Below are 12,867 nucleotides of genomic sequence, written 5' to 3'. Positions count from 1 at the left end.
CGTCCCTTTCGTTTTGGTTGAAAATGTAAGGCCTCGGGGTCTGAATAGCCCTTGTGCTAATCACTCGCCTTCGGGTTATACATTTTCAGCTCAAATCTCGGAGTGGTTTTTTTCACTTTTTCGTTGAAAAACCTTCTGCATCTTCATCATGTCTTTGACCTGACTGATACCAGTAATCCAATCAGCCGAAATAGAATTTCCAAAGGCAGAATCAAAAGGATGTTTCATCCAGTTTGGCTAAGCAATATAGAGGAAAACCCAAGCAGTGCAGTGCAGTGCTCTACAAAGAGGACCCAGAGGTTCACACGTGGATTAGTCGATTAGGTGCCACGCGGTTAGGAATTCAATGCCCATGTTGTGACTCCATGGGTTCACTATGACGTCATGTTCCCCTTAAAGGCCTGTGGAACCACTACCGGACAGCGGGGCCCAGAACAAACAATTTGGATGGGTTCCATTCCCATCACATCTGTTGCCTGCCCTACCACCATCAGAATCTCTTCCGATCCATAGATCTGGTTGGCTTGCCAAACTAACCCAACGCGTCTGTCGAGAACGTGACCACAGGTTTAACGATTGAAGGCTCAACTGCAACGACAGGAGATCACCATGTACATAGATGCGGTTGCATACTTTACCAAACTCTGTTGACTTTGTCAACTAGCCGTGAAAGAAATTTCCAATAATGTGATGAATGTCATCGAATTGACATACATGTGAAATAGCTCTTTCAGTCCATGTAAAGCTACAGTCAAACACAGACAATGCGACCGCGATGCAACCATTTGGCGACTGATTTCCTTTGCGACCGAATGGTGATCGCTAAGACTGGTGCAACTACTTCTGTCAATATTTGGAAAAAGGGTATGACCTCCGATCAATCAGCGATAGGTTTTGCAACTTGTCAGTGATTGATCGGCAACTGTTCACCACAGATACGGCAAAATGTTTGCAACTGGTTGAGACCGATCGGTGACTTGTTGCAACTGAACGGGGACTGGTCGGTGACTAGTTGTTGATCATCACCGATCAAAACATAATGCATATAAAAAGGGTGCTTTTCTGAATCAAATCATTTCTTTGCAAGTTGTCAAGATGTTAACAGTTGCAGTTGCTCTGCAAAGAATAAATCAAAATGCTGCAGTTGCTGCCATGATGATGTACAGAAGAATGAGACAAACAAGGCGAAGACTGTATTGGCTGAGACATTGGATCGCAAGAAGGCCACAGCTAGGAGACTATGGGAATCTGATGGCAGAGTTGGAGAGAGAAAGTCGTGGTGATTTAGTGGGCCATATCCGAAAAGAGCCTGTCACAATCGAACATCTCTGGCTCTTCTTCCCCATAGCAGTTGTCTCTATTGTATCTTCTACAATTTCTGGTTCTTTTGTTTTCCTGCCTTAACGGACCATAGTGATGAATGGAAATAATTGATGTGAACTTTCTGAGTACTTATGACAAAATAATGATGTAATGCACAGACGGGTATTTTTAGAGACGGTGACATGTTGCAAACCCAACGGCGAATGATCGACGCACGCATGGAATCCACTTTCCAACCGATCGACAACCAGTCACCGATGAAGCGCCAGTCCACCACCGCCTCATCACTGATCAATCACCGATAGGTCGCCACTAAGTTGCAAAGAGTCAACACCCTTGTGTAGACGAAACTGATCGCCGCACAGTCGAAACCAATCTGCGATTGACATAACACCACCTTGGGACCTCTAGGAGACCAATGAAACCTCTGAGCGACCAAATCGGCCGCAGACAGTCATTTGTGCATGTTGTGACCGAATGGGCTTTGCGACCGCTCTGAAACCTTGTAGCGACCTCAGTGAAACCTTTCAGAGACCTCTGTCACCTCATTGCAATTGTCAAATATTTTGGTCGCCAGGAGGTTGCATCGCGATCGCATTATCTGTGTGAATGAGGCTAAAAGAAACTTTGATGAATGTCAATGAAAATAAATATATTTTTTAGTTTAATAACACATGAAGTGCATTACTCCCATCAAACTGATAACTATACATGTATTTGCATTTAACGCATGCGAGGGGTGACTGAAACGTTCTGAGCCTAACTATGAAGGTTGACAGAGCACCCTCAACAGTTTGCATGTATTCAGTACGATACTGGCCGTGCTTACAGGATGCAATTGAACCAGACACACAACCAGGCTCCATATTTCTGTCGGTATCAAACTGAACAGGTACTTTCTTTTGATGAAAATGGACAAAGTTAGATACTGTGCTGTCACCAAGTATCTCCAACTGAAAGCAATAACTCCAACAGCCATACGTGCGGTCATGGTGTCAACTTTAGGGGATGGCGATCCTCCCTTTGTCACTGTCGGGAGGTGGTCAGACAAGTTCAAGACCCTTGAGGCTGATCAAACATCAGGAAGACCTTCACCTGCCACCTCTGGGGAATCTGTCGATAACATAAATTATATGATAATTGATGATCGCTTACTCACGTCGCATAGTCAATGCAGTGGGCATATTGTATGAGAGAGTTGAGAACATTTTGAGAAATGAACTGGGCATGAAAAAGGTTTTCTGCGCGCTGGGGTGCAATGATTCTGACTGCTGATCAGAAATACTCCAAGTTCATTACATATCCTGAGAAATTACGTCGTTTTGAAGCAGAACCAATTTTTTGGAGGGATTCTTAACTAAGGATGAGTATTGGGATTAACACTATCATCCAGAGACTAAAAAACAGTCAAAGCAGAGGAAGACATCTAACGTCTCCTCCAATCCACAGAAGTTGAAAAAGTCTTCCCCATCAGCTCGCAAGGTGATTGTTTCGGTTTTCTGGGATTCCAAAGTAATCCTTCTGGTAAACTACATCCCGAAATACCATTAATGACCAATATCATGCTGATCTGCTTTGGGAACTGCGTGACAAAATCAAGGCTAAGTTTCGTAGATAACTCACTGAGGGTGTGTTGTGTCACTCACTCATAAAACCTAAGTGTTTCTTTGTTGCCAAACGACCAGACAATCCAGGAACTAAAACTAAAACCGATATGTGAATTTGTCTCGACCCAAACGTTTGATTCGTAGATGACTCAGCGTGACTGATAATGGCTACTTAGCTTATGACATTTTGGGACATCGACCCGTTTGACATCATTTCTGTGAAGCCTTACTCTGCACATTGCATACTGATAAAGTTACTGAAAGTCGGTACCTTAAATCGCATATTGCACTAGGCCGTTCTTATCACATGACATCTTTACCATATTGTTTATTTAGCTGTAAACAAGGGTCAGATAAATATTGCTTGTGTATTTCGCTGGATATTAAACAAACCATCAAACTAATGTTTACGAGACAACATGCTGGTGGTACGCTAGCCTATCAGTTAATGCATTATCATGTCATGGTTAGATTCAGTTTGATGCCCTATGTGAGTACAATCTGAACTTGTAATTTGGTGCATGTATACGTTCCCTGTCGATGGTATATTCTCAGCCAGCTCTGAGTCTTTCCACTGCACCTCAACGCTAGACTTTTGTAGCGAATTCACACTGTTACATCCAGTAGGTTAGGACCACCAAGGGAAAGGGGTTTAAAAATGGACACGAACATTAGAATTAGCATAAGTGTGTGTGAGTGCGTGTGAGAGAGAGAGAGAGAGTGTGTGTGTGTGTGTGTGTGTGTGTGTGTGTGTGTGTGTGTGTGTGTGTGTGTGTGTGTGTGTGTGTGTGTGTGTGTGTGTGTGTGTGTGTGTGTGTGTGTCTGTATCTGTGTGTGTCTGTATCTGTGTGTGTTCGATGTGGATGTACATTTTTGTGTATGAATGTGTAAATTAGTATGAATAGATGAATGAAATTTCAGTTATGAGTTTAAACGAGGTATTATGAATAAAATGTATATTTGTATAGCAAAATACATTCATGATCAAGAGTTAATCATTAAGGGTTAGAAATTGTCATCCTACACAAAGATTGTGACGATGCCCTTGGACCATCAGACTAATTAGTTCCATAAAATGGACAACTCGTTTCCCAAGTATTCGTGGATATCCGCATTGTATTTGTTACCATCATTCTTCGTAATCCCCGCTTAGCTTTGGGAAGTTTACAAAAGAAATATCCGAGGAAATTTTGCAAAAGAAAGTAAATCTACAAAACATTTGCGTTGGAGTTTACAATAAATCTACTGATACATGTTTCCGATTTGACTAAAAAACGTGCCTGTCCTTGTCCTGTAACGGGGCCCCCAACTACTAACATGGCTACCAAGACAGCCATATTGAAAATATTGTGATTCTGTGATTCTGTTGTATGGAGTACAACGAAACAGTGGAACTATGTTTCAAAGAATAAAATAACCACGCTCCTTTTAGAAGCCATGAGGTAGTAAATACAAGTCTCTCTTAGAGTTGAACAAACTCTTGGTTTTTGAAATTGTGTTTGGTCTCTTTAATTTCAGTTTCAGTCTCAACTATACACCTTTTCAAAAGTATCGCACCACCACGACATTTTGATAATCAGAAAAGAGATGGATAAGGAGAAGCTGCCAAGCAAAACTAAAGCAATAAAACAATGTTACTGAATGTCAAATGAGATGTTAAATTCACGAATTATAGGGGAAATGAGCATTTGCATAGACAAAAACACAAGTTTATTCGCAAGTGAAAAGGATTATAATAGGGAATAAATAGAAACTGTCAGAAATGAGATCAACAGATCATCACGATCATTCTGTACAGGAGGGTCCTTGGCTCTAACCCTTCGTCGCCACTGATCCCATAGATGCTCGATTGGATTCGGGTCTTCGGGCGTTGTTCAGTCACAGCTTGTGCTCGGTGGGGTCGAGCATTTTCGTCCATGAAGACAGGACGCGTGGCAAGTGCATGGTTATCCAAATAGGGCACAACAAAGGTATTTTGATACCTTTGTCCTTTTAATGTCCCCTGAACTGTGACCAAATCAAGTATGCATCGTCCCATACCATCACTGAGCCGCCACCACATGTCACTGCTTTCTGGATGTTGCACTGATGATATGATGTTCCCCTTTTCCTTCCCATAAGTGTGGTGCAATATCACCTCTGTGACCTCAAGTTCTAGTGTGCTCGAGCCTGACACCAGACTAAACTACCCCGCATATGTTCGGGTGAGAGTAGTGGACGTTTTATTGGTCTTCCGGTCCATACTTTTGCTGCATTCAGTCGACTCTGTTGTGGGTATGCCAGTGATGACGAAGTTGGCATCTTTTTGGCCTCGCGTACAAGGACCCTGTCCTCTCTGGCACTGGTGTTTCATGGACGCCCTGATCTCGGCAAGTCCCTCACATGTCCAGTCAATGTGTGTTTTCTATGAGTCAACTGATAACAGTATGATTAGTGTTCAACACGGTGGCAATTCACCTTCAAAGTGGTAGAACTTTCATTCTAAATTAATAACTGTTAAAACGCATGAACGTCAAGACGTCATCATACATGAATTTCTCTAAAGACACCCCTTAGGTGCGCATACTGTTTGCATAAACGCACCCACAAGGCTGGCAGTTATGGTGGCTAACATGCTGCAGGCATTTTATGTTTCAACACAGTGTACCATTTTAAAATCTTTACAAATTGGTGGTGCGATATTTTTGACGAGTTGTGTATATTCATTTTCGTCTGCTTGTTATAAATGGTTTAATTTCATTTCAGACATGGCTCTTATCCTGAGGATGACCCTGCTGCTGGGTAGTGTTAACTTTATTCATTGTTTGCCATCCAATGTTACCTGCATTCCATGTGTATGCACCGTAACTGCAAAGGATGGGATCATCGCCAACTGTTCGAACAAAATGTTGAACAGGGTTCCCCAAACCATCCCATCCACTGTATCAACTCTCCTAATGTCTAACAACAGCATCAAACTAGCAGCACGATCTTTTGGCAGGTTCTCTTTCATGGAATACCTGGATCTGTCTGACAACGCCCTGACTTCTCTGAATGTTGATAGTTTTTTGGGAGCTGTAAATCTGATACGCTTGAACCTTCATGGGAACAGGATTCTTCTGAACAGCAAAAGTTACCCAAAGGGAGCTTTTCGACAACAGAAAAAGCTGCATACTTTGGATATTGCTGGAAATACCAATGACTTCGATGAAAAGTACCCCGATGCATGTCTGGGCGATTTGGTGGCTCTTCGGACACTGATCATTGATGGTGTAAAGAACGCCATATTTGGTGAAGGGTTTGCGAAACTAAAGAATCTCACAACTCTTATTTTGTCAGGAAAAGGGGGATATTGTTCGATTGATACACTTTATAATGAATCCTTCCTGAATACTCCCAATGTAAGGCACCTGGATATCAGCTACTGTAATGTTTCATTTATTGAAACCAACGCATTTTGGCCAATGAGGAACATAGATATGCTTGACCTTTCTCACAATCATGGTCTTGGCTTGGAAACACTTGGTAACTCTCTATTCGGGCTGCAGTTTTCACCTCTGAGGGTTTTGAATATTAATAGCATCGTGAAACCATTTGCTATCGGTGTTGAATTGAAAGGAGATCATTTACGATATATGGACAATTTGACTCTTACAGAATTACACTGTGACGCAAACAGAATTGAGCTTTTGGACACACATTGTGCCGAAAAACTACGCAAAGTTCAAATCATATCAGCAAAGAGTAATAGGTTCACATATGGACAGTATTTACTAACCCTTGCAGTAATGACAAATCTTCGTAAAATATATCTGATGAACCAGTATCCATCAGACCCATTACCAGGTGACAAGGCTGTCTATGGTGAAAGAACTCATTTGACGCCTATGAATAGTGTGAAGACTGAATTGACACAACAGCCAGCAACTTCCCAACGTCCTCCGCAGCAAAGACCTGTTCCTCATAACGACATCAACATTGTCAGCTTTCAGACTGAGAACAATTCTAGGGTAGATGAACAGTTACAAAAGAACAGAATGACAGTTGAAGTCACTGAAATAGAAACACTTCCCGTTCTTAAATACATACCTCCCAATGTCACATTTGTAAATTTAAGCAATAGTAGGTTCGATTATTCCATTAATGAAATAAGATTCAATCCCAATCAAGTAAAGGTACTGGATTTGTCTCGGAACAGATTTACAGGATTGGTAGGTCCTATTCATGGCGTCGATTCTCTTGAATTTCTTGATCTCACTGATAATAACTGTAAGTTACTTTCCCCTACGTTCTTGGTGTACGCATCTTCCCTAAAAGTCCTTAACATAAGTAAAAATTACCTATATCAATCACTTCAGTCGGATATGAATGGTCACTTATTTTTCAACCTAACAAATTTAGAAATACTGAGCATTTCCAATAACCTCATTCTTGATTTACCATTTCCTATATTCCAAAGACTTAACAATCTTCAGATTCTTGATCTGAGCTGGAACATGATGGAGGCATGGACTGTTATGATCAGACACATGTCGTTTCTCACCTCTTTGGATTTGTCAAACAATAGATTTGAGTATGTCCCAAAATATCTTACAGATCAAATTAGTCATATAATGAAATTGAGAAATGACACATTTCACTTGAACATCCAGGGCAACGATCTAGTATGTGATTGCAGTACACTTGAGTACTTAGAAGCACTATCGAAGTCCCGCATTTCCATCGACAGACCTGATGATACGAGGTGTCGGTTAGACAATGGAGAAAGAATGAAATTTAACAACATTGAAAACATTGTATGGAGGCTGCAGAAACAGTGTAAAACAGTTGTTCCATTGTTAGCCGCAACACTGTCTGGGGTTGTAGCCTTCATGCTGATAGTTGCAGCTGGTATAATTTACCGTTATCGGTGGAAGCTACGTTACCTGTACTACACTACAAGACGCAAATACAGGGGATACCAGAGACTAGGGGAAGGGGAGGACAATTTCACCTACGATGCTTTTGTTTCATATGCTGATGAAGACAGAGGGTTTGTTGTAGAGGACATGCGTAACATGCTTGAGCGACACCATGGCTTGAGACTCTGCATACACCATCGGGACTTCATGGTTGGGGAAGCCATAACTGCCAACATCATGAACGCGGTTCAGTCGAGCAGGAAAACCATCGTTGTCCTGTCTTCTAACTTCCTGAAAAGTGAATGGTGCGACTATGAGGTCCACATGGCCAAGCTGGAAAGCATACACACCGGAAGGGACGTCCTGTGTGTCGTGTGGTATGCTGAACTGCCTGACAACAGTAGTCTGAGTCGTGACTTGCAGGATGAGATTCAGTATGGTACCTATATCAGGTATCCGACAGCTGAGGATGAGAAATTAGCGTTCTGGGAGAACCTCAAGGCAGCAATAAGTTATTAAACATTCTTAACTCAAAGCTGTCAACTGTCAACGGTGTGAGAAAACACTTTTGAATTTATGCACCGTCTTAGTTCCAAGGTATCACGAGACACACAAATGGCATACATCTTGAATGTGTTGATGTACCATGGTGTGCACACAATCACAAAGCTTAACATGTTTATAACATGTATGTAAATAACATAAACTGATATAATCTATATATTTTTATTCAATGTATATTTTTAACATTTGGTTGCAATCAGTTCATCTTTATAACACTAGAGCTATATTGATGTACGCTGGTATCATATTTACATATATTCATATTACATTAACGTGGTGGCACGTGGTCACAAATCGGGTGAAGTTAACCAACGTCGGTCACGGAGAGTCCTTGGATGGGTGACCGCCTTCGGCAGGCTTCGGTTCTGAAGCACATGTAGCATATGTGGTGTCGCCTTGCGCGAGTGATTTTGTTCGAATTGTGCCTCTATTAACCCAGCAGTGAATGAGTACCCGGTAGGATGAGATGGTAATGTGGTTGTTAATCTTCTAGCGACCAACAGGTAGCTTTGGTTGTATACTCCACAGGGAGCTGAACATGATTGTTCAATGCACACTGATCCATTGACCGGGGTAATAAATGTCTGTTCGCTTAGAGTATGCTTATGCATGGAGTACAACGGCATATAAATGTACTACTACTACTACTACTACTACTACTACTACTACTACTACTACTACTACTACTACTACTACTACTACTATTATTATTATTATTATTATTATAATGACTTGTTATAGTGTGTGAGAATATGTGAAGACCATTTCTGGTGTCCCCCCGCCTTGATATTGCTGGAGTGTTGCTAAAAGCTGGCGTCAGATCACTCACTCAGTCACTAATAAAGTGAGTTAGTGAGTCATGGTACGTCGTATCAGCTTGATGTGAGGAAAAAGCCCGAAAGGGCAGGTCGTTTTGTTGAAACCCACAAGCGGGGTGCTAACAATGAGAAACACAATCAGAGCGAACCCGGGTTACGAACCACTCTTTCTTGTTCGCCTAAGGGACGCAACTCTGCATGGCCCGTGTCTTACATGTAAAGAGGTAATGGGGCGTATGAGTTACTACAAAGCCTTTTGTTAGTATCAGGGGCTTGTGTTTTGTAATTGTAACTGCAGCCAGACATAATATTACTAATCACGATGTATTCATACGTATGCAATTATTATTTTCGAGTTGACTTACTTTTTCATGGTCGTATATTAGTGTTTCACGCATTTGCTTTATGATTCTGAAAAACGTATTCATGATGGGTCGGAATCGTACACTGCTTTTGGGACAGTTTTCTTATAATTATGGAAATATTTTTGTCGCTTTTAATGTATTAAAATTATTTGCTTTTTTCGTTAATATTAAAAATACGTTAACCCTTAATGGTAGAAGTTTGGTCACGGAAACCATTAGTATTGTGAAGTAAATATATTGAGCTTTCAGGTACGTTGAGTAAGTTTTTAAATCGGAGAAAAGAATTTATTCAGCATAACCAGACCGCCTGCGTGAGTCAAGTTTAGCCATAACTTAAAAGTGCTTCAAAATTTAGAGGTCAACATTTTATTTTTATCCATCTCGATGTATCATTAATCAGTCTCCCTCTGATGCAGGTACATGTAGAAATCTTGGAATTTAGGTGCTTCATGCAATGATTTTGAGAAACTGTAAATTGCATGAACATAACATGTATTACTCTCTCCATCTCTCAAATGTGACATTTTTCAACACATGCGATGGCCTCCTCGCATTTCTTGAATAAACCACTTCTTCTACAATGTAGAAAGTTTATGGGTTTTTTTAATATTGGTAATAAGTCGCTACAGCAGCTGTCTGAAATATAGGGTGTGCGTAGTTGATTATCTAATTTTGTCTATTACCTGTCCATTGTACCTGAAGAAGAAGGAGAAAAAGAAATAGAAAAAGAAGAAGAAAAGAGAAGAAGAAGAAGTAGAAAAAATCCATTTATAATTCGCCAGATTCTATTCACCAAGTTAATTCTCATAGCGCGTCACATGTTTTTGCATCTGTTGCTAGTCAAAGTAGAGTGGAACTGGACTGGATAGTGTAGTTTGAAGAGATATGTTTTCAGATGTGCCCTATGAGATGAGTGTAACGATGGCATTTGGAAATCTGGTGACAATTTTTGTCAATGATAAAGCACAGTATTGAAACCATCAATGACCAAAATGTCTTCGGCCGCATTTCTGAAACCTTTCGGAACGGAGGCGTTACGGTCTTAGATTGTGGCTGTTTCATGGTAGCATGTGAATACCAGTGCTGGGATCTTGAATTCAATTCAGGCTTTGTGAGGTAACCAGTGCAAGTGTTACAGGTGTCCATAGTGAAGTTCTTGCGACCATACACACCACTGCATTCTGTAAATGAATTAGCCTTTATAGTGGTTCAGTCGAGGGGTTGGCCATTAGACCGTTGTTATGTTATGCCATGACATGCCTGACCTTTTAGGCAAGGCCTTCGTTTGGTTGAGTCATTTGAAAGGTCATGTTCTCCAAAATTCAAAACTGCTGTTATTGATATATTTGGATATTTTAATAATACGTTCAATAAATATGAAATTATGTTTAGTGACAACTCAATAATATTATCACAAGCAGATTTCTCAGTCACCATTTTAAATTAACCCTAAGTATAAAACAAAAATATATCCCGACGTTTTCAGAGAATTTATATCAACGAAGACTCACCATACTTAAGTGTTGGATGGTATGGTTTAAGGACACATGACTTCGTCTTGCACAGCCTCCCCTCTCAAGTTTTATATCACTAAATAAATCTAAGCTTCTGTACCGCTGATTGCCAGGTCCATTCGATTTCGGCTAAATGTAATACTATGAGGTTGAAATGGCTTCCCAAAATCTAAGAACATTCATGCTAAATGCCGGATACCTTTTCTATAGTTTCGATTGTCTGTTGTCCATTCATTGTGGAATCTGTAGATAATCGAAACTGTTAATACGCTGGAGTTGATGTTCTGAGATAAGTATACATTTGGTGTAGTGGTTGATGGACTGACCTTCATAAAAGTTTATGTGAGTATCAAACATTATGTTGCCTTATGTGTTGTACGCTTGAGCGACGGTACCTGGATGTTTGTCTCGGACTTAGAGAACCTGGCATTATATGCGAACCTCAGATTAGCGTCTTGCTACACGGCAAGCCAATGTTCTTTGGCTCCCCTAAAGTTGTGTCAAGGCCTTTTAAGTATAACTAAAACGTATGAATAGCTGGATGACCAGAATTTGAGTCCTCACACCTATAAAACGCTTTTATATAATATACAGGCATTACAGTGGCATGGTCAAGACATTTTATTTTTCATTTTGTGTACCACCATCCCACACGACAAACATAAGGGAAAACCTCAGTGGTCAGTATCAAATACAAACATACAATTGTGATAGTTAAAGTCAGTGATAATAAAATATATTCACCCAGGGGCGACAGTGGTCAAGCTTCCGTTATGGGCTCGGCAGGGAATCAGGGAACATGAGCGTTCCTCACATGAAAGCTGGTCTTGACGTGATGAAAATGCGTGAGGCATGCTCTTGTCCCCTTATATTCTATCCAACTAGCTCCCTCACTTTCTAGACAGTGCTATAAGTCTCTGTACAATGCTGGACGAGCCTCGCCTTTTCCGGAAGTTACAACACCACTCTATCATCTAAATATAATAACTTCTTGACAAATGCTTGCCTCAAATAGAACTACATTCCTGACGACTAATCACTACCCAAATACAATGCAATGAGCTTTTACCGAAGCTCTACAGAAACAACGTAACACAGTTGCAAGAATTAAATACACTGCCATATAACAATAGATATAGTTACATATCTTTCTTCAGAGGTTCAGGGCAAATGAAAGCTAATGCCGTCTGAAGTTTACTGAGAAAACGATATGTGAAATGCCTTACTTTCTGATTGGTAACGTACATGTAAAATTTGGGGGTAAGACATTGAGGCAAGAAGTAGGCATCCCCATGGGCACCAATTGTGCTCCCTTTCTTTCTAATCCTTTTCTTTATGCCCATGAATCGGACTTTCTACTCGAATTGGCAAAGTCAATACAAGGAAATTTGTCCATGACGTTTAACGTGTAAAGCTTCAGGCATATCGATGATCTGACATCGTTCAATAAACATCAAACAGCCAATTCCCTACCACTGATTTACCTACCTGAACAAGAAATATAGGAGACCAGTGAGAACGCTTCATTTGTTTCATGTTTAGATCTTCATAAAGATGACAAAACACTCTCAACACGACTGTATGACAAGAGGGATGACTTCAACTTTCCCATAGTCAATTTTCCCTTTATGTCGAGCAATATTCCAGCTCTAGCCCTTGGTGTCTATATACATGTCACAACTTTTTAGGTACAATAGAGCATGCTCTTGGTACCAAGACTTCAGAGAGCATCATACAACTCTTTTCGCCTCCACCTGATATCATCACTATTAGGGGTTCCTAAACATATGGACCCG

At 40.7% G+C, this 12,867-nt stretch overlaps 1 protein-coding gene across 1 annotated transcript; it reads left to right on the top strand.

Moving 5' to 3' along the window:
* The first annotated feature begins 5,677 nt into the window (after nucleotides 1-5,677).
* On the top strand, nucleotides 5,678-8,329 carry LOC139467536 (toll-like receptor 4). The gene has a single exon (XM_071249069.1). It carries the CDS (start codon nucleotides 5,678-5,680, stop codon nucleotides 8,327-8,329), a length of 2,652 nt encoding a protein of 883 aa, XP_071105170.1.
* Nucleotides 8,330-12,867: the final 4,538 nt, after the last annotated feature.

Source organism: Haliotis cracherodii, unplaced genomic scaffold, assembly GCF_022045235.1.
Source record: "Haliotis cracherodii isolate W230 unplaced genomic scaffold, xgHalCrac1.p SCAF_2, whole genome shotgun sequence".
Classification (NCBI taxonomy): Eukaryota; Metazoa; Mollusca; class Gastropoda; order Lepetellida; family Haliotidae; genus Haliotis; species Haliotis cracherodii.
Note: the sequence above shows the minus strand (reverse complement) of the source record. Positions and strands in the feature narration are given on the sequence as shown.